Source organism: Corvus brachyrhynchos, unplaced genomic scaffold, assembly GCF_000691975.1.
Source record: "Corvus brachyrhynchos isolate BGI_N302 unplaced genomic scaffold, ASM69197v1 scaffold3, whole genome shotgun sequence".
Lineage (NCBI taxonomy): Eukaryota > Metazoa > Chordata > Aves > Passeriformes > Corvidae > Corvus > Corvus brachyrhynchos.
In genome coordinates this window covers 11,874,387-11,894,644 of record NW_008237619.1, presented here as the reverse complement: position 1 = coordinate 11,894,644, position 20,258 = coordinate 11,874,387, and the positions used below count along the sequence as shown (strand labels likewise).

The window sequence follows — 20,258 nt, the reverse complement described above, 5'->3', positions numbered from 1 at the left end:
TAGGGAAACTTTGTGATGTAACAAAGCACGTAGTAAAATAGGGGGTTGAGGAGAAACAAGTGAAATGCCATTTGCTAGAATGTTTTGTATGAGGCTAAATGTAAGCCAGCAAACTTACCAGTGGACATTGAAAGGAACTCTGGAGATAATGGCATAGAGTGCTCTGAAACTGTTGCAGAACAGTCTGTCTTATGATTCCTGGGGGAACAAAAATTGTCACTCTGTTTTCAAAGACATGAGCCTTTTCTGGGAGGTCTTCTAAAGTACTTGTAGTCTCTGGATCAATTTGATGAACCACGATGAAGTGGAGGTCACTTATATATCTCCTCTCAGGTGTTCAAGAATAACTACCTTCTCCCCAGGTGGTGGGATATAATTTTACTAGTTTTCAATTTCCAGCTTTGTGAATGAAACCAGGAGTCAGTGAGGAGTTCTAAATTGTGTTCTGCCTACAAAGCCACATCCCCAGTCAGCTCCATTTGGCTCATGGTGGCTGGATGCCTCTTGCCTTGCACTGCAAGACATCCTTCCTTAGGAAGCACTTGTTGTGATGGACTTCAAAAGCTAGAGAGAGACTTTGGGAGAAACAATTTGAATACAGAAGCTGTATCTTCTGGAGATTCCAAAAATGTCTTCTGATGCCAGATGCAGTCAGCTGTGTTTACCTCTGCTGGAGCTTTTGGTGGTATGTGGCTTAAGTTTTAGGTAGTATTTTCAGGAGCCAAGACTGAGTGGAACAAGTCTGCTTGAATTGGTTTGAATCTAATCAAATAGTACATGTTTTGGGTGTCAGATACATGTAAGTGTTCTATGCCGTAACAACTTTGAGATCAAATGATTTGAGGATGCATACTGATTTATTTTTAAATTGCTAGATGTGTCTTTATTTTGATGAGCGTGTCATAAATACCCACCTTCTTGTGTTAGGCTGAGAGGAGAAGGGAGTGAGAGGATTTGTTCTAAAGACAGTCAATTCTGATGGGAGCCCCAGAAGTAATAACTATTTAATTTTTCAGAAAAACAGTATGAATTTTAGTTACTCAGAATGAAGTATGGTTTTTTGATGTATCTTATTTAGGATCTAATTGCACAATACCAACTTGGCAAACGTTGTCCTGTTGGCTGTTCTCTTGGTGACAGTGTGGAATAACAATACCAGAAAGAAAGGAAAAAACTCAGTCTGCCCAGTGTAAAGTTTCCTTATACACTGTACTTTCAGATTCTGTCTGATCAGTACCGTTTGCAAGATGTATTGGAACGATCTGGTCAGGTTATGGCTGTGGCAAAAGGCTTGTTTGGGGATGCTCCTCGCACACGAACAGGTAGAACATCTCATCTGTATGTGGTAGTACATTTAAGATTATCTCTTTGCTTTCCATAAATAGTCTTGCTTTGCAAACTGTTCTTTTTAACTGCTTTCATCTCATCCTCTAACATAGTATGATTGATCCTGCTCATATTGCAGGGGAGGGTGGCTGATGGCTGGTTATTCCACTGTGGAATTTCACATCTTGTACTCTGAAGCACCTCATGCTCACCATTTCACAGCCAAGCTACTGGCCTGTGCAGGGCACCCGTTGGAGCTGCTGCAGTGGTTCTCATTGCTGCATGGGCTGACTCTTTGCTCTTGGATATTGCTGAAGATTTATCAGCAATTCCTGAATGAGGCTTTTCTTAATATGGCTTGTGGATCCTTGTGCTGATGGAAGGCTGGACTGGCTGTCTGCATGTGAAATCTTAAACCTAGGGGTTTTTTCTCTGTAGGCTGCCGTTCTCTTTTGTTCCCAGTGGCTGTTTGATCCTGCAAGCTGCTTTTGCACAAGTGTATTTATGCAGGTGGGAAGGACAAAAGCTGGGTATGTGGCCCAGTGTATTTAGTTAACCCTATGGTTGGTCTTTGGTTGTTGTTTAAAGTGACATCCCTGTGACCCTTTTTTTGTGAAGTACAGGAGCTTGATTTTCAGTACAAAGTGCTGCAACATAAGTACAGACCAAGCCCTCTGTGTTCTTCGCTGTGTTGTCTAATTCCTCTAGGTTTCCCTAATGTAACAATGGCTCCTAACTGTGACCTAGAATCATCTCAAGGACCCATTGTACAAAAAAGTCATCCTCCCAGTCAGCTTTCCATCCTTAGTGAATCTGTCATGGACTCCCAGGTAACGTATGTTTTGTTCATGCATGTCCTGTGGCTTTTTTGCTTGCACAAAATAAGAATATTCAAAGATAAGAGTTTCCAAGCAGAACTAAACAGGTTTTTGTTGATAACATTCATAGAAGACAAGGTTAATTAGAGGCAAGTTTGTTTTGTGACACTCTGGAAATTGTGAATTTTTGATTTCTTAACCTTTGGATATGAGAAACAAGCATCGTTATGTCTTGTAGAAGCTCTCTCACATTAGCACACCCTCCCTTTTAAATTCTGGAATTCTCAGGAAGAGTACAATGTAATTCTAGTCTAAGAGAAGAACTTCTGTATCACTTAACTAATTGCTACATTTCAGATTTACCAGTTATGTGTGAGTATATGGGGACACAGCCATTTGTACCCCAATTCACTCCATAGCCTTGATGAATCCTACAAATTTAACTTTTACTATTTTGCATTATTTTGCATTTATTCACGTTTGTTGTAAACAATTTTAAAATTGTTTAAAATTTAATTTAGTTTGCCTTTGTGTTCTGTTTTCTTTTAATAACATGTTGTACCAGGAATGCTCACTGGGGTTTTGAGAACAGGCATATGATGCTCCCAGAAAACTTCCCACTGATGAAGACCAAACAGGCTGTTGGGAACAAAAGTGATGGTGTCATATTCCTGTGGTTCTCTACTCCTGTTTCCTACTAACTTGCACAAATATCTGTGATTTGAGCTGTAGTACCTCTGTGTTACATATTTTGGTGTGGTATTTGTTTTTCAGTTTTTTTAATATGAGGAGTTAACTGCAGCATCTTTGTAAGCTGTGTCACTGGATGCATGCTGCAGGATAAGCTGAAATTTTTAAAAGAAACACGTACTGATTGTCTGCCAACCTTCTGTGAGTTCTTCTTCTGTGCCTACGACAATCATAATTAAAGGCTCTCTGGTGAAACCTACCCAGAAGCAGATAAACCTGGTTTGAGGAACCCTAATTCCAAATTTGGTTGCTTGGATTTAGCTATAAATGTAGGACGTAGGATTGTATTTTCTTCTGGTTGCATTTTACACATAGAATATAAATGTAATTGTGGAGGTCTCATTATGAGGTTGTTTACCTTGTAATGACTGACTTTCGAATGACTGAAATTTTATAAATGCTGTGATTTAGGTTGCTTTTCTGTATTTTGCCTGCTGTATCTGTGCTTTGGTACAGCCTTAACAGCTTTTATTTTATCCTCTAGTTTGCATGGGTTTTCATATTTAATATAAGTTGTACAGAGAAAAGGTTGGATATTGAATTGGTCACTTGCTGTGTTGTTTTCAGAGACAATTGTCAGTATCAGTATTTCTTAGGTACTAAAGTCCCCCAGAACTTCCCACAAAGGGTTTGGGTTTTCTTTCTGTGTGGTATTTTTATTTTAAGTATGTTTTGGAGGGGAAGACTAAAAGAAATGTTTTTGGTTTTTTTCTTGAAACAATTCCTTAAAATTGGTCTCTTAAGTTATTCTGAAGTCCCTTTTGTTTTCTTTGTTGTCTCTTGAAAAGGCTCTTAATGAAGAGGAGGAGGAAGCATTATCAGAAGATGGACACCATGACATTTTGGGTTTCAAATCCAACATCAATTCTGACAGGTCAGTATAAATACATCCATTCAGGTTTTCACCTGCTTTACACTGGAAACAGGTGGCGTTAAAAGGGTGTTGAATGGGTACAGTTAAGTCAGTTCTTCTGTTTCCCTTTGCCCTCCTTTCCTGATCTCAGAATTTCAGGGAAAGGCCTTGTTGTAACATTGAGACTGGGAATGAAAGTGAGCAGGGATCTCACCTGAGCAGTTGTAGATAATTCTAGAAGCTCTGTCTGGACAGATAATCTGGAATCATGCCATTGTCCTGTTACAGTTCACTGTTATGCTTGTTTTGAATGCAGGCTACTTCGGTTGTTGAGAGAAGAAAATTCCTTGGAGAATTCTCAGCTGTGGGTTGATAAGGATGTGAGAAAAACCACCTTATCAAAGGAATCAAATGTGCCTTTGACTCCAACAATTGTTTCTCCTTCATTGGATCAGTCAGGTGGGATTTACTAAATCACAGCAAATTTGTTAAGCTCTTCACAGGATCCTGTCTGGAATTCCTTTCCTGGGTGGGGGTGAGAGACAGAAATGTATGCTAATTTGGCTCAGATGAATTTCCAGACTAAAAAGCCAGCTCTTAACCATAAAATTACTCTGGAACGTATTACTATTAAGAACCTACCTGAAATATTTCACGTGTGCATTTTTTTGTTTTGTTTTGTGTTTAAATCAGCCCTCAATGCTACCAGTGTAATCAAGAGAACCCGTTCAAGACTTCAGAATGAAGATGAAGAAGAGTCTGTAGACTCCACTGACACTGTGAGACAAGTGCTGAATCCAAACTCAAGGAAACAGAAGCATATTGCAGCAAAGAGTTTAGTACTTTTAAAAATAATATACCCTTTGTCCAAGGTCCTTTAGTGTCATAAGAAAATGTGAATTGGAAGGGATTTTTGGAAGTCATTGCAGGGCTAATGCCAAAGTTTAGGTGGTCCTTGAGTCTTGAGCATATCTAAGGATGGATGTTCCACAGCTCCTTGCCTACTTCGCCTGTGTTCTGCATGTTTATCAGCAAAACCAAGTCTGTAGGAATCTGGGAACCTTAAATACAGCCCTTTGATGCTGCCCATTACTGTGCTGGTCATGGAGTTCTCTTCAGGGCTTTTCTAGTTCTGATACAGGTTAAAATGCATTTCAATCCCCAGATCCCACACATATTTGTATGAGGGGACTGATAATCAGATACAAGATGTAACATGAAGGGATTGTTGTAAGAGAGTTGCTTACTAAAGGTGAGAAAGCGGGTGATGTGGGTTAGCAGTAGAAAACTATTTCCATGCATTTAACTGGAAAGGAGAAAAGTACAAACAGGAGTATCCAAGAGAAAAGCACAAAGTAGTCATACTTGGGAGGTACTGTGGCTGCAGAAAATGTGGTTTTTGAGGATCTGAAAATAGGTGGAATGACTGGGGGACATTCTTTGATGGTCTGTTTCATCTTACAGCAAGAAAGGGCATTTCCTTTGATTTACTTCAATAAACAATGCAATTTCATTGGTACTGGGAAGATCTCTATACAAGTTGAAATTCCAGTGACCTTTTTTTTCTTTTCCTTCAGTGAAAAGAAAGCAAGCTGCACAAAACTCTGCAAGACAGAAGAGAGGTGATTCTCCAGGTAATTTAATCCAGACTGACCTTCAGAGGGACAACAAACCCAGCCTAGATGTTCTCAACCACATGATCCATGAAGTGGAGCATGAACTGGAGGAATATGAGCGATGTACAGGTCGTGAGGTCCAAAAAAAAGAGAGAAGTGAAGGCCTCTCTGGGTTTACACTGTCACTGGTGAACGCTCTCTGTCGTTTGATGCGCTACCTCAAAGAGGTGAGACACTTAGAACTGCTCCTGGAGAGTGAATGAAGGAGGGTGTAAAGTTACTTGACAGATGTGAACTTTGGTCTTTTCTGGCTTCCAGTCACTTTACATTGTACTCTGATTATCACTGCTTATTGCTTGGCTTGCATGCAGTTAGGAGTTAAAACTTCTCCCAGCTTTTTGTTGGGAACTGGTTTGTTAGGAATTAGTATCCCTGGTGAAAATGGAGGAGTTGACCACAGTGAAAGTCTCTGTGTCTAAGAGCAGAAAATGCCGACTGAAGTATTTTTAAATTTGTTATTTACATATGCTCAGAGTTGTAGCAGCGTATTAACTACAGCATTGTTTACAAAATCATTTTCTTCCTTTGCCTCCCAAAGGTGATGCTATTGTCACTGGAGCAGTGGACCCAAATCCCCTATTTTCGTTGAGGGATTCCTTAGCCCTCTTTTTCTATCCGTAACAGCAACTTTACCTTAAGGAAGAATGACCTGAAGTGCTCACTGTTACAGTGCACAGCTGGGAGTTAATGGAATTCCATAAAGAAGACCACCTGTGTGCCATGTAGAAGGTTTTTTTTAAAGAAGAAAAGGAAAATAAAGTGTATTCTATTTCATCTGTATCCCAGAGCTATCAATAGGCAGCAGTGCCTCCCAGATTCATTTGGTCTATGTGACATTTTAAACCTGATTATCACAGTTCCTGCACTCTTAATGGGTGCAGCAGAGTATATTATGGAAATCCTAATGCTCTATTTCATAGCAAAGGTCATAGATCTCTAATGTATGTGGAACTGTCTTATTTTGGTTCCTTTTCAGAGTGTATAATAAGTGAAAGGGGGAAACCCATCTTAGGTTAAAATTCTATTTTTTTTTCTTACTGGATGTATGATAACTTAATCCTTGTATTACTCTGTATTTAATCTGTATGAAAGAATTTACTTTGATTAAGTCCTGGAAGCTAACAGTAAATAATCAATCCAAGAGTGAACAGCAGCTACCAGCAGGAGATGGACTTCAGCTGAGAAAGTCTTGTGTTTTAAAGCAAGTTAGTACTGCTTGGCCTTGGTTAAAATTGTAATACCAAAACAGGGAATTAAAATTGGTTCTTTTACAGTTATAAGAAGGGGTCTTAGAATTCCAGTAAAATGTTTATTAGGAATACATCAATTTAATAGCATCAAATTCATGTTGTAAATGTAATGGCAGTTATAATCCTATTTAGATTGTCTTTAATCTGTTTTCTACAGAAATGAGTTATTCCTGAGCCTCAGACTTCTTCTAAAGCTAATCCCATGTTTTTTCTTGTTACCATTCCATCCTTCCAGAAGTTGATTATTGCTTTCAGAATTGTCTGCAACACTCATAAATTTACTACCTAAATTCTGAAGTAGCAATCTGAAGAAGTCACTCAAGCTGCATAATGTAATTAATTGTATTCAGGCTTGCTTGAGATAGACACTGCATTCATAATCTAAAGTGACTTTTCTCCTTTTCGGGGAGGTTTAATTACAATTAGAATTTGAGAATTTGCTGGGAAGAAGTACACCTTGTCTTGAACTTTTCCTAAAACCTGGTCCCTGTCATGGCAGACGTAAATCAAGCACTTACGTGCACCGTCTGTCTTGCCTAGCCAGCAGAGTTAGCAGAATTCCAATGCCTGAAATATAACTGGCAGTGCCTTTTAAGAAAATGGCTTTGCAGGGGATATTTTAAAGGCCCAATTTTAGTTAGACAGTCAGTCTTCATGAGGTTTCAAAGATTTTAGATTCTCTTCATCATCTTCCAGTTTTGCTGCAGAAAAGCAGAAGGATTGCAATAAAGGATGTTGCTTAATTTATTCTCAAAATTGTATCTAAAAAGTAGGAAGAGAAACTTGAATTTAGTAATATTTCATGAAATATTATTATTAAGTGATTTAAAAACCAACACCTATAAGAAGGAAATTGTGAATACAGAAGAGGCTAGAGAAAAGGAGAAAAAGAAACTTCTGGTATGTTTGCAAAACCATACAAAATTCTTGAAGGAAAATGGATAAGTCTGACTTGGTTTCTAAACTAATTTTTGTATCAACTTCCAAATTTAGAATGAATCGTTCCCTCCCCATCCCTATTCTGCTAAGAATACTGTTTCTTTGCCAGGCCCACATAGCAAAGAGAGTATGGGCATATTCCCTGAATCTGTGCTCCTCTGTTCTCCCTCTCTGCTGCATGTTCTGGTGCAGTGGTAAAGCTCATGTGGTTAGTGCCACATCTGGCAGTGGGCTGGGATAAAGATACTTCTTCCAGGGTAGACCAGACCCAAATCCTACCTGGTGGTAGGAATGGATATTAACCTGATATTTTCCCCATGCCTAAATGTAAGACAGAGCTGCTTGGCAGCTTTTGCTCCAAGACTAGGTCAGTGCTGTGCAGGATTAGTAGATACAGTAGCTCATTCAGATGATCTAAGGCATCAGTAGGCTTCATCAGTGCTATCAGGGTAGAAGTGCTTATTTTGTGCTTTGGTTTCTGAAAAAGAGGGGACCATGTACAGTTTTTTTTAATCAATTTTCTGAGCCAGCATGCTTCACTTGGATCAATACAAAAAACCCTGTTCTCTCTAGCTGGAAGAGAAATGGAAAATGGATGCCTTGTCTCTCATATACTTCAGGGAGGTGTGTCTAGTAGCAGTGTCTGTGAGTTAGTCTCAAAAATATTTATTCATTCATTTCATGTGCATGTAGAGCTGTTTTGTCATAACACTTCTGAAACCCTCTAGAACTTTTTCTCTCTAATGGAAAACATTAGAAAGCAAGTACTTTCTCCTTACTTAGTCAAATTTGTCTTCATTAATGAATTAGGGAAGCTAAAGAATAGGCACAAGCAGAACAGGATGCTGACAAGCATCAGTACACCTGGAATTATTTGATTCCTGCATGAACATTCAGTGACTTAAGAAACTGTATCAGTGCAGAAAGAAAATGCTTGTAGTTACATCCTGTAAAAATTGTAAAGGCAGAAGAACAAGGATGTCTAGGATTCCCTACAGTGTCCTGAAGTAATAAAGAAAAAACAGTAAGCTCTCTGACAGGTCTCAAGCCCTGACAATTGGATTTTGTCATGAAAGTGATGAAGTCAATTTACAAATAGTGGGAAGAGTTGTTACATGATGATGTCATAATGACTTATTCCTGTTTTCAGATATGAGTCTGGATTGGTTTATAGTAGGTTTTTGGGTTTTTTCTCCCTCTTTAGACTGAAATGCAGCTGCATGAGAAAGAGATGATGAGGCAGCAGCAGCAGGAGATGTTGAATGAACACAGAGAACTGATTGATGCTCTGACTGCAGAAGTACTTCAAGTAAGGGAAGAAAACATTACTATGCAGGTACTGAGCCCCTCTTGCTCCTTACCCATCCGGATGACTTGTTAGAATTCTGAGTTCTGTTGCAAATATGGGCTGAGATGCATTGTCTCATGTTCTGGAGATTTTAACAATAAACAGAAAGAAAATGATAAAATTGAATGAGGAGCCTGAGAATTACAGTAGCAGGTATGGGTATGGAATGTTTGGAAAATTGTGTCGTTTTATATAACTTCAAAGCCTGAGAAAGTGCTGGTTCTGTGAAACTGGGCTTTACTTTATCCACCTACAAGTTTAGGCACGTTCCTTCATAGTCCTATACTGTTAACACTACTGGAGCAATAAGTAGATGTAATACCTCATTTTCCTTTTTTTAGTTTGCAGTGCAGGTAGATTTGATCAATGGCTACATTTGGGAATGGAGGGATTAAGAAACCTTAGAAAGGAAGTGAGGTCATGAGTAAGAAAAGGGAAAGCAAATAATTTATAAATGAGAAACATGGAGACAATAGTATTTAATACCTCACTGGAATCCTACAGACTCACGCAGTAGTATTGAGAGGCCAAATTTCTTCTCAGGGCTGCTTGTAGTATATAATTTTCTAATTTATGTTGGTAGAACAAAAATTTCTGTAATTCTGTGTATGTTTTTTTTTTTTTCCTCCTTTAGAAGAAGCTTCAGCAATACATGACAGTAACAGATGAAAAGCTGATTTGTCTCACACAAGCATTTAAAGGCCTCCCTTTGGTAGAACCTGAAAGAGAACAAAGTCCAAAACATTTTGGAATTGCAGGCAAAGGTCCAGCAAACAGCCAAGGTGTGTACATGAATGTGTGAAGGATGAAAGAAGAGTTGTGGCTAATTTATCCCTGTAGTGGAAAATCTGGTGTTTAATAGATGTCTGCTTGCACAAGTACCTCTTGCATGAGCGTGAATGTCACTTCTGTAAATTCCCATGCCATGGGTTCTGCTGGGAGCACAAGCAAAGGAGGAGAATAGCTTTCCCCCATTAAGATGGCTTCCAAAGTCAGTTTCATTCTGAGGGTTGTGAAAAAACCCCAGAAACCCAAAGAAATCAAACCCAACAGAACCAGGATCTCAGCTTCCTGTTGCTGAGCAGGCTGACAGTCTGAGACTGGCTCTTCCATAAGACACTGGAGGTTGCTGCTGGCCAAAACAGCAGCAGCTGAGGCCCAGAAACCAACCAGTCAGAGAGGTCTGGTACTTGGTGTTTGTGACTTTGTGAGAGGGGAGTGACCAGCTGAGTGCTGTGTGACATGGGGACAGGCTAAGCTAAGGCAGCAGCATTGGTGGCCAGGTTACCCAAAGATGATTCACCTTGGACTGTTAACCACCTTTCACCACTGAGTTTTCTCCCAGCTGTTTTTCCTGGTTGGTTGTTTAAATGCATTGCTTTTGCTCTCAGGGTCAGTAACTTCTTGTGAATCCCAAGATTTCTCAGAGTTATTTGTATTCCATAGTTAAATGTTGGTTTTGTGAATCTTTTTGTACCTAAAAGCTTTCTTCCTGGAAGAATTTTCTTCTTGGAAAGAAGCCACATACCAGATCCTTTTTGTTTTGTGCTTGACCCAGGCCTTGTAAAAGCAAACAAAAGGAAATCATCCCCCAAAATACAAAATCCAAACAGTCAGAAAAGCACCCCTCAAAAAAACTCCAACGTAACACCCAAACCTTTACATTCAAAAATTCTGCGGCACTAGAATTTCCAAATCTTCTTTCCTTACATTCCTTAGTTAAATACAGAAGAATAGCTTTTTTTTTTTTACTGACAAGATATGTCATTTGAATTAAATGATAAGAAGATCAGCAGAGCTCCAAAAAGCCTTGAATTGTTTTCTACACCATTGTTGCCATCAAATTTATATTACGGGGCGTTAGGACAAGTGCATAAGTCTGAGTTTCCCAAGAGAATGTTACCAAATGCAGGTCAAATACCTGTTCAAGTCACATATCTGTAAGTCTTGTGCATGAGCTACAAACAGATCTCATACTACTATCCTGAAATTTTGAGGCTATGTGTAAGTGTTGTACTTGCTCTTATGGCCAGTAAAAATTTATAATATGCTTGAGTGAAAGAATGCTGTTCCTGCGGATGAGAGAAAAGGTAGGAGTGTGTGTGGAACATCCGCTACTCTAGTCTGTCTTTTCAGATACCTGAACATAAGAGTTGTCATTGAGATTTTTTCCTATTTCACTATGACTAATTTTTTTTTTCATTTGTTTAACTTTTATCCTTGGTTTGTTTTTTCTTTAGAAAAACCTGATTTGACCTGTTCTGAGCCCAGAACTGGTGCAGGCAATAGGGAAAATATGCTGAAATTTCCACAGGGAGAACTACCTTTCACGTTTCCTCCAGGGCCAGGTGCCTCAGGTGATATGAGACCTGGTAGAAGCTTCCCAGCTCACATCTTCCAGCCAGCTGTGCTGTTGTCACCACCTCAGCAGAAGAGCAGTCAGGAATTGTCTTCCTTCCAGAATGGTGAGATCTCTGACTGCTGTAGACCTAGGAGTCTGTGTTGTGTGTTAGTGTTTCAATCTCACAGTACCTTTGAAGATGTATTTTCTATGGAAAATTTTTAATCTGTATGCCTAGACATATTGGCCCTATAGCTGGAATATCCTACTGCTGCACCCAGATATGCGTTTCTTTTGTTACTATGCCTGCTGCTAGACAGCCTGTACACTTCCTGTTTTCCATGTCCTGGCAGCAATCCTGTCAGTGGCAGTCCAGACTGACATTTTTATTTGGTATTCATTTTGATTATCATATCTGTGTGATTGCTGAAGCTCTTTGTCGATGACCTACAGCACATCATTTCAGATTTCCATCTGCTGATGGTGTAATCCAGCCTCCATCACCTTCAGTGGTGGGACCACTGAAGCCTGGAACTTCTGTTTCTGCAATCCATGTTGCAGACACACCAGGATGTCTGTAGGCTGTGTGCTCCTGCTTTGAGCCCATCTTCCCAGCAAAGGGTTTTTTGGAAGCTGTGGGAGCCAGGTTCCCATTGGGTTTCATTTAATACACAGGAAGTAGTTGAGGAAATTTTGGGTGAAATTATGTGGTGCCAGATAACCAGGTAGCTCAGTCTTGTGTCAGTATCCATAGGCTCTAGGGGTTTCATATTTTTAGCTCAGTTCTGGTGAACGGGAGGAAAAAAGTTCATCAGGGTGATTAGGGAAGGTATTTCTCATTTATCCTTACTGAAGTGAGCAGAAGGAAGCACCCTTTGTGATTCTCAAAATGAGCTGTTTCCTACTGCAGCTGTTACTGTAACCACAAGCATCCCACTGAACATGCCAGGGCCCTGCGTAACACCCTTGTTGAGAGGCAGATAATGGTTGCTGACAAGAAGGAGGGTGCAGGAGTGGGTTTTGGGGTTTTCCTCCTTTTTCCTCCCTTTCAGCTGTGTTGCTTTGTAAGCCTTTTCCAAGACAGAATAATAACCAGAAGTCCTTTCGATTTTTAAGGAGTTAGCAGGGCAATTGGAAGTTTATGTCTAATTCAGCCACTTGGTGGGCTTCTGTGCTGTGAGGAGGTACATAAAAAATCTGGAAGAAATGAACTAAAGGTCTTGTTCTACAAAGAGCAGTGTCTGGTTTCAGTCCCATTGAGAGCTGTCAGATGTCTTTTGTCAGTTGAAACAACAATGCAGAACTGTATTCCAAGACTTCTCTAAAATACATTGTTACTCTCTTAAGACTGATGCTAAATAGCTCAACAAATGTTCAACTTAATGAATGTTTCTTTATGCTCAATGATTCATAAAACACACTTGAGTGTAAATTTGTAAGTGTTCATGTCTGCTCAAGAGGCTAAAGCTTGTGATGGATTGGGCTATTGGTGTATGAAGCATAGAAAATCTAGTTTTGGTCACAGAATTCAACTTGGACTTAGCATGTAGCAGCTGACAGTGCTGTAACTTGAGTCATGTCTCTGTGGTGTGTTATCTCTTTGCTGATGATGATGACCAAAAAAATACCTAACTACTTTTGTTGGCCACAGTGCTTTCTCTTTAGGGGCTGAGTAAATAGTTTATTATCATGCAAAAAATCTTGAATTTTTTTGTTTTAGTATCCTAAAAGTTTTGTTAATAACCCAATATAAGTATCAGAACTGAAACAAAAACTTAGTTTATCAAGTAAGGTAACTGAATTTTGGAAAATAGGGGACTAACTAAGAAGTAGTATTTGATCTGTCAGCTAAGAAATTGAAGACAATTATCTTCTTCTCAGGGACTTCTCTCTCAATCTCTAATTAAATCATTTAAATGTAAGACTGTTTGCAATAGGAAATACTAACCTGGTGAGTTCTTACGGCAGGATTTTGCATGGACTGGATTTGATCAGTAATATAACACCTTTCAGACCAGATGTTCAATTCAAATTCCTGCTTGATTATTAGTAACCTGATGCAATAAAGTCACTGTTTCCTCAGTGAGGATCACATATCCCTGTCCTTACTCTTCCTTCATTTCGTGTTTGTAGTGTTTGCAGCCATTTCCCAGTCTACTGAAAGAGAGCCATGCAAGGAAAGGAGCTTACCTTCCTCCCTGAGAACACAGAGCACAACTGAGGAAAACTGTCCCATCTCTCGAAGGCAGCCAGTTCCTCCTGCAGCCAAAGACTTGGAGAGTTCCCACAAGAAAATCAATCTGTCCTGCCCAGGTGACACTGGGAAAAACAGCACAGCTGAAGAGTTACTTCAAAATGGTGATCTGCTGGGACAGATAGCTGAGCTCACACGGCAGAATGCTCTAATTAAAGCTCAGCTGAGCAAATTCAGAGGTGTCTCTGGAGACAAAAGTGATTGCCTACATCAGCCAGACCCAACACAAAATGCAGATCCTAGTCCAGACTCTTCACAAGGGCAGGTGAGAAAAGGAAGGATCTCCCTTCTGCTTTCCTGTAGTTTACTGATGCTTTTGTGTCTTTCCTGTTGGTTATTATTTTCATTTGTTTGCTTGAGGGCTTGTGATTTTTTTTTTTAAGTTATTATTCCATAAACAGATCAGCAGTAGTTCCTCATATTGGGCCTATGTTGTATATGGGTTCTGAGAAGTGTACAGCACATTTATAAGTTTAGGATAAGACTATTCTGCAAAAAGAGGTGTGCTCAGTGCAATGTGATCAGGTGTACCTCTTGTAGTTTGGGTAATACTAGCAGTGAAAGCACTGCACCAACCCACAGGTTCTCGTCAAGCTTGTAAAATGCTTATTTAAAGCCATGTCATATATATCCTCTGCTACCGTGACCCTAAAGCACATGAGATTAAAGTTAGTGTAGATATATCTTCTGCAAATGTTTGATGATAGTGTATGTGCTTGTTGGGTCTGTCTTGTCAGTCCTCTTCTGTGAAAATCCCAAAGATTTTGGGAAAGAGAGACCTGGAATGCTTCAGTTTACATGGAAAAACTTTAACCTGCAACTAAGCAGTTATTCCCAGTGAGTGAAGTTGACATCACAAAAACATCCCTGCCTTTGCTACTGTCTTGCTGTTATGTGTTTCATCACAGTGACTGATTGATTGTTCAATTAAGGATCCTAAAGATTTAAAATTTCCTCATTTAAATGTAGGCTGATAGTGTTGTCACTTTCCACATTGTGTTATGTTGTGTAATATTTAGTCATTTGGTTGTACAGGGTGCTGCAAACTTTCAGTAAGCGGTGTTTTTGTGGAAGCAGTTGCTGAGAGGGAGGGAAGAGGTCAAAGCAGATCAGGCCTGGCTTAAAGATGAGCTCCAGGACTTTCTGCTAGAAACCTGCTTTTGCTTCCCTGAATATGTCTCTCTGATTAAGTATATTCTTAATTGTAGTTAACTGCTGGATGTTTGGTGGGTTTGGTTTGGTGGTTTGTTTGGGGTTTTTTTTCTTTCTCAAATTATTTGGACAATAGCTGTATTTTTCCTATGTGAAGGAAGACCAGTAGAAAGTATTGTAATGTTTAATCAGTTAAGGACTTAGACACAGGACAGCAAAAGGGACAAAACCAGATTTTTCACAGGAACTGCTATATAATTATATTCACTTTCAGTTTGAAAACTAAATGCTTAGAAGTACTTGAAATATATTGTATGCCCTCCTTGAGGGTGCCAGTTGTAAATTTTTCATTGGAAGTAATTATCCCATTATCCAAGTAGAGTCATCTCATGGTATCGAGGAGCTTGGAGGAAAGAATAGCTGCATGGCCAGAGCACAGAAGCACAGGATCAACTGTTGCAGTTGATAGCCCAGCAGAAATCTGCTGCTGCTGACATGGTCCCTCCTGTGCTGCCTCCTGTTCCAGCCCCATCCCTGAATTACACTGGTAAGTACCCAGCCTCAGGAGAAAAAAAACCTAGTAAAACAATGTTTTTCTCCTTTTGAGAGTCCTTATCTTACTGTATTAGTGGTTGTGGTCAGCAGTACACTTGCTGTTAATGACTGTGTGGATACAAACACTCCTTACTTCGGAGAGCTAAAAACACATCAGCTAAACCTCTTCTAAGTTACCTTCTTAGTAATTAGTCTGCTGCAAGTACTGTGCTTCATGTTAAATCTGTTCTTTGCTGCATTCTTGTCTGAAGAACAGGTACTGCATTTGGACATTAGTAGGAATTTCTCCACAGAAAGGGTTGTCAGGCATTAGAATGGGCTGCCCAGGGACATGGTGGAGTCACCATCCCTGGAGGTGTTAAGGAAAGACTGGCACACAGTGCCTTGGTCTGTTGGACAAGGTGGTGTTCAAAGGTTGGACTCGATGATCTCAGATTTTCAACTTCATTGATTCTGATAGTCACTGGTGGGCAGCACTGGGCTTTTTAACCCATCCTCTATTGTGCTGCAGAATCTTGGGTGAAAAGACTGAAGTATTTATATAAGACTTCTAAAAATCATGGCAGAGTGGTTATCCTGTTCTCAACCACATTTTAGTTTTTGGTCTTTTGGGTACTCTTCCCATCAGACTGTCTTGCTCAGTTACTGCCAGTGCTAATAGAAAGGGATAACTGGAGCTTCCAGTCATGTAAAGAGATAAGTTAGCTTAGGGAATATTCTTGCTGATTCAAGATTCATAGATTAGATGCCATATGTAACTATAAAAAAAATTACTTTCTAGGAGGTCAGGGCTGCTTTACCTTTTCATGGAGTCATTGTCATTACAAGCAGAACTGCATGTGACCATGTACACATGCTCTATCTGGGACACCTGTCCTTTCCCCTTGTGAAACCAGAGGGATGTATAAAGGGGGAAGGACTTGGAGAGAGGAAGGAGGGGGAGGAGGGAACCAGTGTGTGTGCATTTGCATGCAGGTGCAGATGCAGTGACTCATGGGTTGGGTCATAACACTTTCAGTGCTTCTTTGGCTGTTGTCATGTAAATTCAGCATGGTAAGTAAAATCTTAAAGGAACAAAGGTGAGAGATCAGAAGTCGATAAACCTCTAATTGCCAAAAACCACAGAAAATTTAACCATGGAAGAATCATTCAGTATCTGTGAGCATTGTCTGTAGTTGCTCTGAATATCTGCTCCCCATGTCAGTCATTTTCAGAAAGTGAGTATGGGGTTGATGTTTAACCTGATGTTTTACTTCTGGTCTGTATATTCTATGCAATTGGGAAGAGGTTGTGATACCTCTGAAAAAAATGGTGAAGTGTATGTTGTTGTGCAATGTTGCTGTGTTCTCATCAGAATCAAGCAATTATTTATTGCCTAGAACATGCAAGGAGGACAGTTGAAGTCTCTGTTCCTGGGGCAGTGGCTGTGGACAGCTCCAAGGATGACAGTGTTTCCCATGCCAGTATGACCAGTATAAGAAGGTAAAAGTTCACCCTTTACTATTTCATTTTTGTAGTATCTTAATTACCCATGCAGCAGAAATTGAACACAATGGAGAAATTGCCACATGCTTTTTGGCTTTGTGGGTTTTCCCTGACTTTCTCACATTAAATCTGTGGAAGTGGGACAAAGGTCTGTCAGCTTTTTCACAACTTCCTTGGTTTTTATTTAAAATATCTGCAATCTGACATGAGACAGATGACCTGTGTTGTTGAAGACTGCTGATGAGGAGTCCTAACTCAGGATCAGAGATGCTGTTCTAGTAGTCACGTCCATTTTTCGCTTTTTCAATCTTATTTTGACTATTTCCAGGTCTGTAGGAGACTCCAGCAAGCCTTGTTCACCTTTAAGTGCCACGTCAGAAAGTGCCAAATTAAATTCTGTCAGCCAGAGACCAAAGGTGAGACTGAAAAATTTTATTATGTTGTCATAAAAGGAAGAAGATGATCATAATATGGATGAAGGGAGGAGAGCTCTGTCCTGTTTTAAATATCCTAAGGCTAGTATTAATCAATTCATGGCAGTTTGGATTATAGACTATTGGTAGGAAGAGACCTGAGAACTAGTGACATTCATTATTTTCTGCCACAGAGTTGTGTACAAGTGAATAACCCTTTTCTGCTGCAGCATCTTTGTGTGTTAGAACTGGAAACCTTTGGAAGTCTTTCCCTGGTGGCTCCAGAGAACCTCAAGCCATGATTATGATGTACTGGTAGAGCCACAGTCAAGAGGCAGGCAAGCTCTTACCTAGCTGTTGCACAAATCAGTTGCTGAAGGATGAATAAATCCAAATGTAAAGAAAAAGCCCCAGTCTAGATTTCTGACTCCTGATGTGCAAAGAAAAGGATAGCCCACAGTGAGATGCTTTCACAGGGAACTCTGCAGGGGTACAATCTGATAAACCAGTCAGAGAGCTGTTAATAGGCTTGAAAGCAACCATGAGGACATAACCTACTTCCTGGTGTCCAAAACAACCTAAATTAGGAGTGATAAAGAGAACAGAGTTAGGGTCTAGGACTCCCTATCCTGACAGCAAACTATACATCCCCAGAGGCAAAATTTGAAATTATTAAGGTTGAAGTAGGTGGTGTGACTCCCTCCATGGTGCTGATGGCAAACAGTCCTAACACACAGGTCTGTGGGAAGTTTACTGTGTATGAATCTGAACTGGTTTCTTTTTTTACAGGTAGAAAAGCAGAAAGAAGAAGGATGGTTTGCATTGTCAATGCACATTATGTAATAGAAGCTGAGCTCAAGTCCTGTATTTTTTAAATACTTTTTTATGGACCACAAATAAATCACAATTTCCCTCTACAGATGTACGGTTTAACTCTGAAGTGCTTTCATGTCAGTGCCATTAGTATGGCAAGGTCCATGTGCTTATCGTATTTGTACCCTACAGAGCACTCTAGGAAGCCCTGGGAATGAGTTTCTGAGCTGGATGCATTGCTGTGATCTTACACCTTTTCACCAAAAATTCTTTCCTGAGGTTGTAAACTCAGGCTGCTAGAGCTTTACAAGTGAGGACCTGGTTGCTCTGTTAAGTGTGCTGAAGGCAGGAGGTTTTAGAAATGGCCTGTGAAACTTCCTGGAGCATTTATTTGCACAAGATACAGGAATAAAATGTCGGGGAGAACTGAGATGAGGGAAGGTACCTGTGTTGAAAAGGAACCTGGAGATTAGGAAGCCGTTCTGTTTCTGGTGGATAAGGATTTGTTCCTTCTGTGGTGTCTTGGGAATGTTTGTTTTTATCCCATACCATTTTTGTTTCTTTGTGTTGTGTCCAGGGTGGTCACTGCCGCCCCCTGGCTCCGGGATTGTTGTGATGGGTGAGAGCCAGACTGGGATTTCCTGTGAGAGTTGGGAGGGGAGCAGCCACAGCTTCTTCCTTCTGGGCAGGTGTATTGGTTTTGAATGGGCTGGTTTTTGGTAGCGGGGGGCCACAGAAGTGGCTTCTGTGAGAAGCTGCTGGAAGCTTCATTCATGTCTGGCAGAGCCAATCCCTGATGGCTCTGAAGATGGACATGCTGCTGGCCAAACCTGGGCCAATGAGAGAGGTTGGGAACGCCTCAGTGATAACATATTTAAGAAAAAAATCAAAACAAAGTGCACACAGTTTTTCTTCTAGTCAGAGAAGAGGAGGAGGTGAGAACATGTGAGGGAAAACAACAGGCCGACACCCAGGTCAGTGGAGAAGGAGGGGGAGGAGGTGCTCCAGGCATTGGAGCTGAGATGCCTCTGCAGGCCCTGGTGAGGACCATGGTGAGGCAGCTGTGCCCCTGCAGCCCTTGGGGATGACCCATGCTGGAGAAGTTCATGGAGAACTGTCTCCCGTTGGAAGGACCCCACGGTCTCACAGGGGAAGGACTCCTCTCTCTGAGCAGTGGGAAAAATCTCAGGTGATGGACTGACCAAAACCCCCATGCCCTTGAATCAGGGGGAAAAGGGGGAAGCAGAGGTTAAATGATTTGCTAAGAAGGTGTTTGTTAAAAACAATGCATACAGCTTGCTCAACACTTACTGTGTCTACCAAAGCAGGATGAGAAGATAAAAGACTATTGACAAAGGGAAGGAATCTGGACCAAAGATCCTGTTTTTGAACCTAAAACTAAGTTAAACCAGCCTTGAAGTTTGGACTTGGGCCAGGGACATAAAGAGCATGCGCAGGGAAGACTTGGGCCAGGGACATAAAGAGGAAGACCCTTTACTTCATCTGAGGAAGACCCTTACTTCATCCCGGAGACCCCTGCCCAAGACCACCAGACCACACTGTGCAAGCACAATGCGGATGTAAGTGACTTCTGGACTCATTGTAATATGAGGTGGGGCTAGGTACTGAATATGTATAGGTGTATTGGAAAACTTAATGAATATGGAGTTTGTAACCCGATATATACCAAGCTGAATGCAGCATGACTTTGGAGGAACTATCCCCCATGGGACACATACCTACTTTACTCCTTATTCCAGTAGTGGAGTCTTTTCTGCATATCACCCTGTCTTCCTGCGCTGTTGGTGGGAAGGAGGGAGGGGCTGGGGGGGGTGGGGGAAAGGTGTTTTAAGGGCTTGTTTTACTTCTCATTATCCTCTTCTGATTCTGTTAGTAATAAATTCACTTTGCAACTTTAAGGTAAGCCTGTTTTGCCCTTGGAGTGTTTTTCTCCTGGTCCTTATCTCAGCCCATGAACCCTTCGTTAATATTTTTTTCTCTCATCTAGCCAGCTGTGGCAGGGGCGGGTGAGTGAGCGACTCTCGTGGGTGCCTGGCATTGGGCCAGCATCAAATGACAGTGGGCGACTTGCCTGGCCACACAGTGTGGTGTCTCTCACCGGGGACTTTGTTGCTTTGTGGTTTTTGCCCATTTCTTTTCCTTTGGCACTGTGACTGGGCTTACTGGCTTGCTCTGCTGTTTGTTGGGAGCCCAAAGCCAGTGCATGCTGTGCCAAGAGCTGGGACTGGGAGCATCCCATCTGCTGCTGGAGGCTGGCCCTCTCT

At 40.8% G+C, this 20,258-nt stretch overlaps 1 protein-coding gene across 1 annotated transcript in view; it reads left to right on the top strand.

The window, feature by feature from the left end:
• SPICE1 (spindle and centriole associated protein 1) overlaps positions 1 to 18,081 on the top strand; it is a 22,066-nt gene extending 3,985 nt beyond the window's left edge. The window contains 15 exon segments of the mRNA XM_017731974.1: positions 1,220 to 1,322; positions 2,035 to 2,156; positions 3,683 to 3,768; positions 4,064 to 4,206; positions 4,441 to 4,581; positions 5,325 to 5,590; positions 8,817 to 8,948; positions 9,595 to 9,742; positions 11,201 to 11,425; positions 13,435 to 13,820; positions 15,088 to 15,125; positions 15,127 to 15,254; positions 16,642 to 16,744; positions 17,076 to 17,163; positions 17,950 to 18,081. Coding sequence (XP_017587463.1) covers positions 1,220 to 1,322; positions 2,035 to 2,156; positions 3,683 to 3,768; positions 4,064 to 4,206; positions 4,441 to 4,581; positions 5,325 to 5,590; positions 8,817 to 8,948; positions 9,595 to 9,742; positions 11,201 to 11,425; positions 13,435 to 13,820; positions 15,088 to 15,125; positions 15,127 to 15,254; positions 16,642 to 16,744; positions 17,076 to 17,163; positions 17,950 to 18,003 — 2,163 coding nt within the window. The 3' untranslated portion in view covers positions 18,004 to 18,081.
• The last annotated feature ends 2,177 nt before the right edge of the window (positions 18,082 to 20,258 follow it).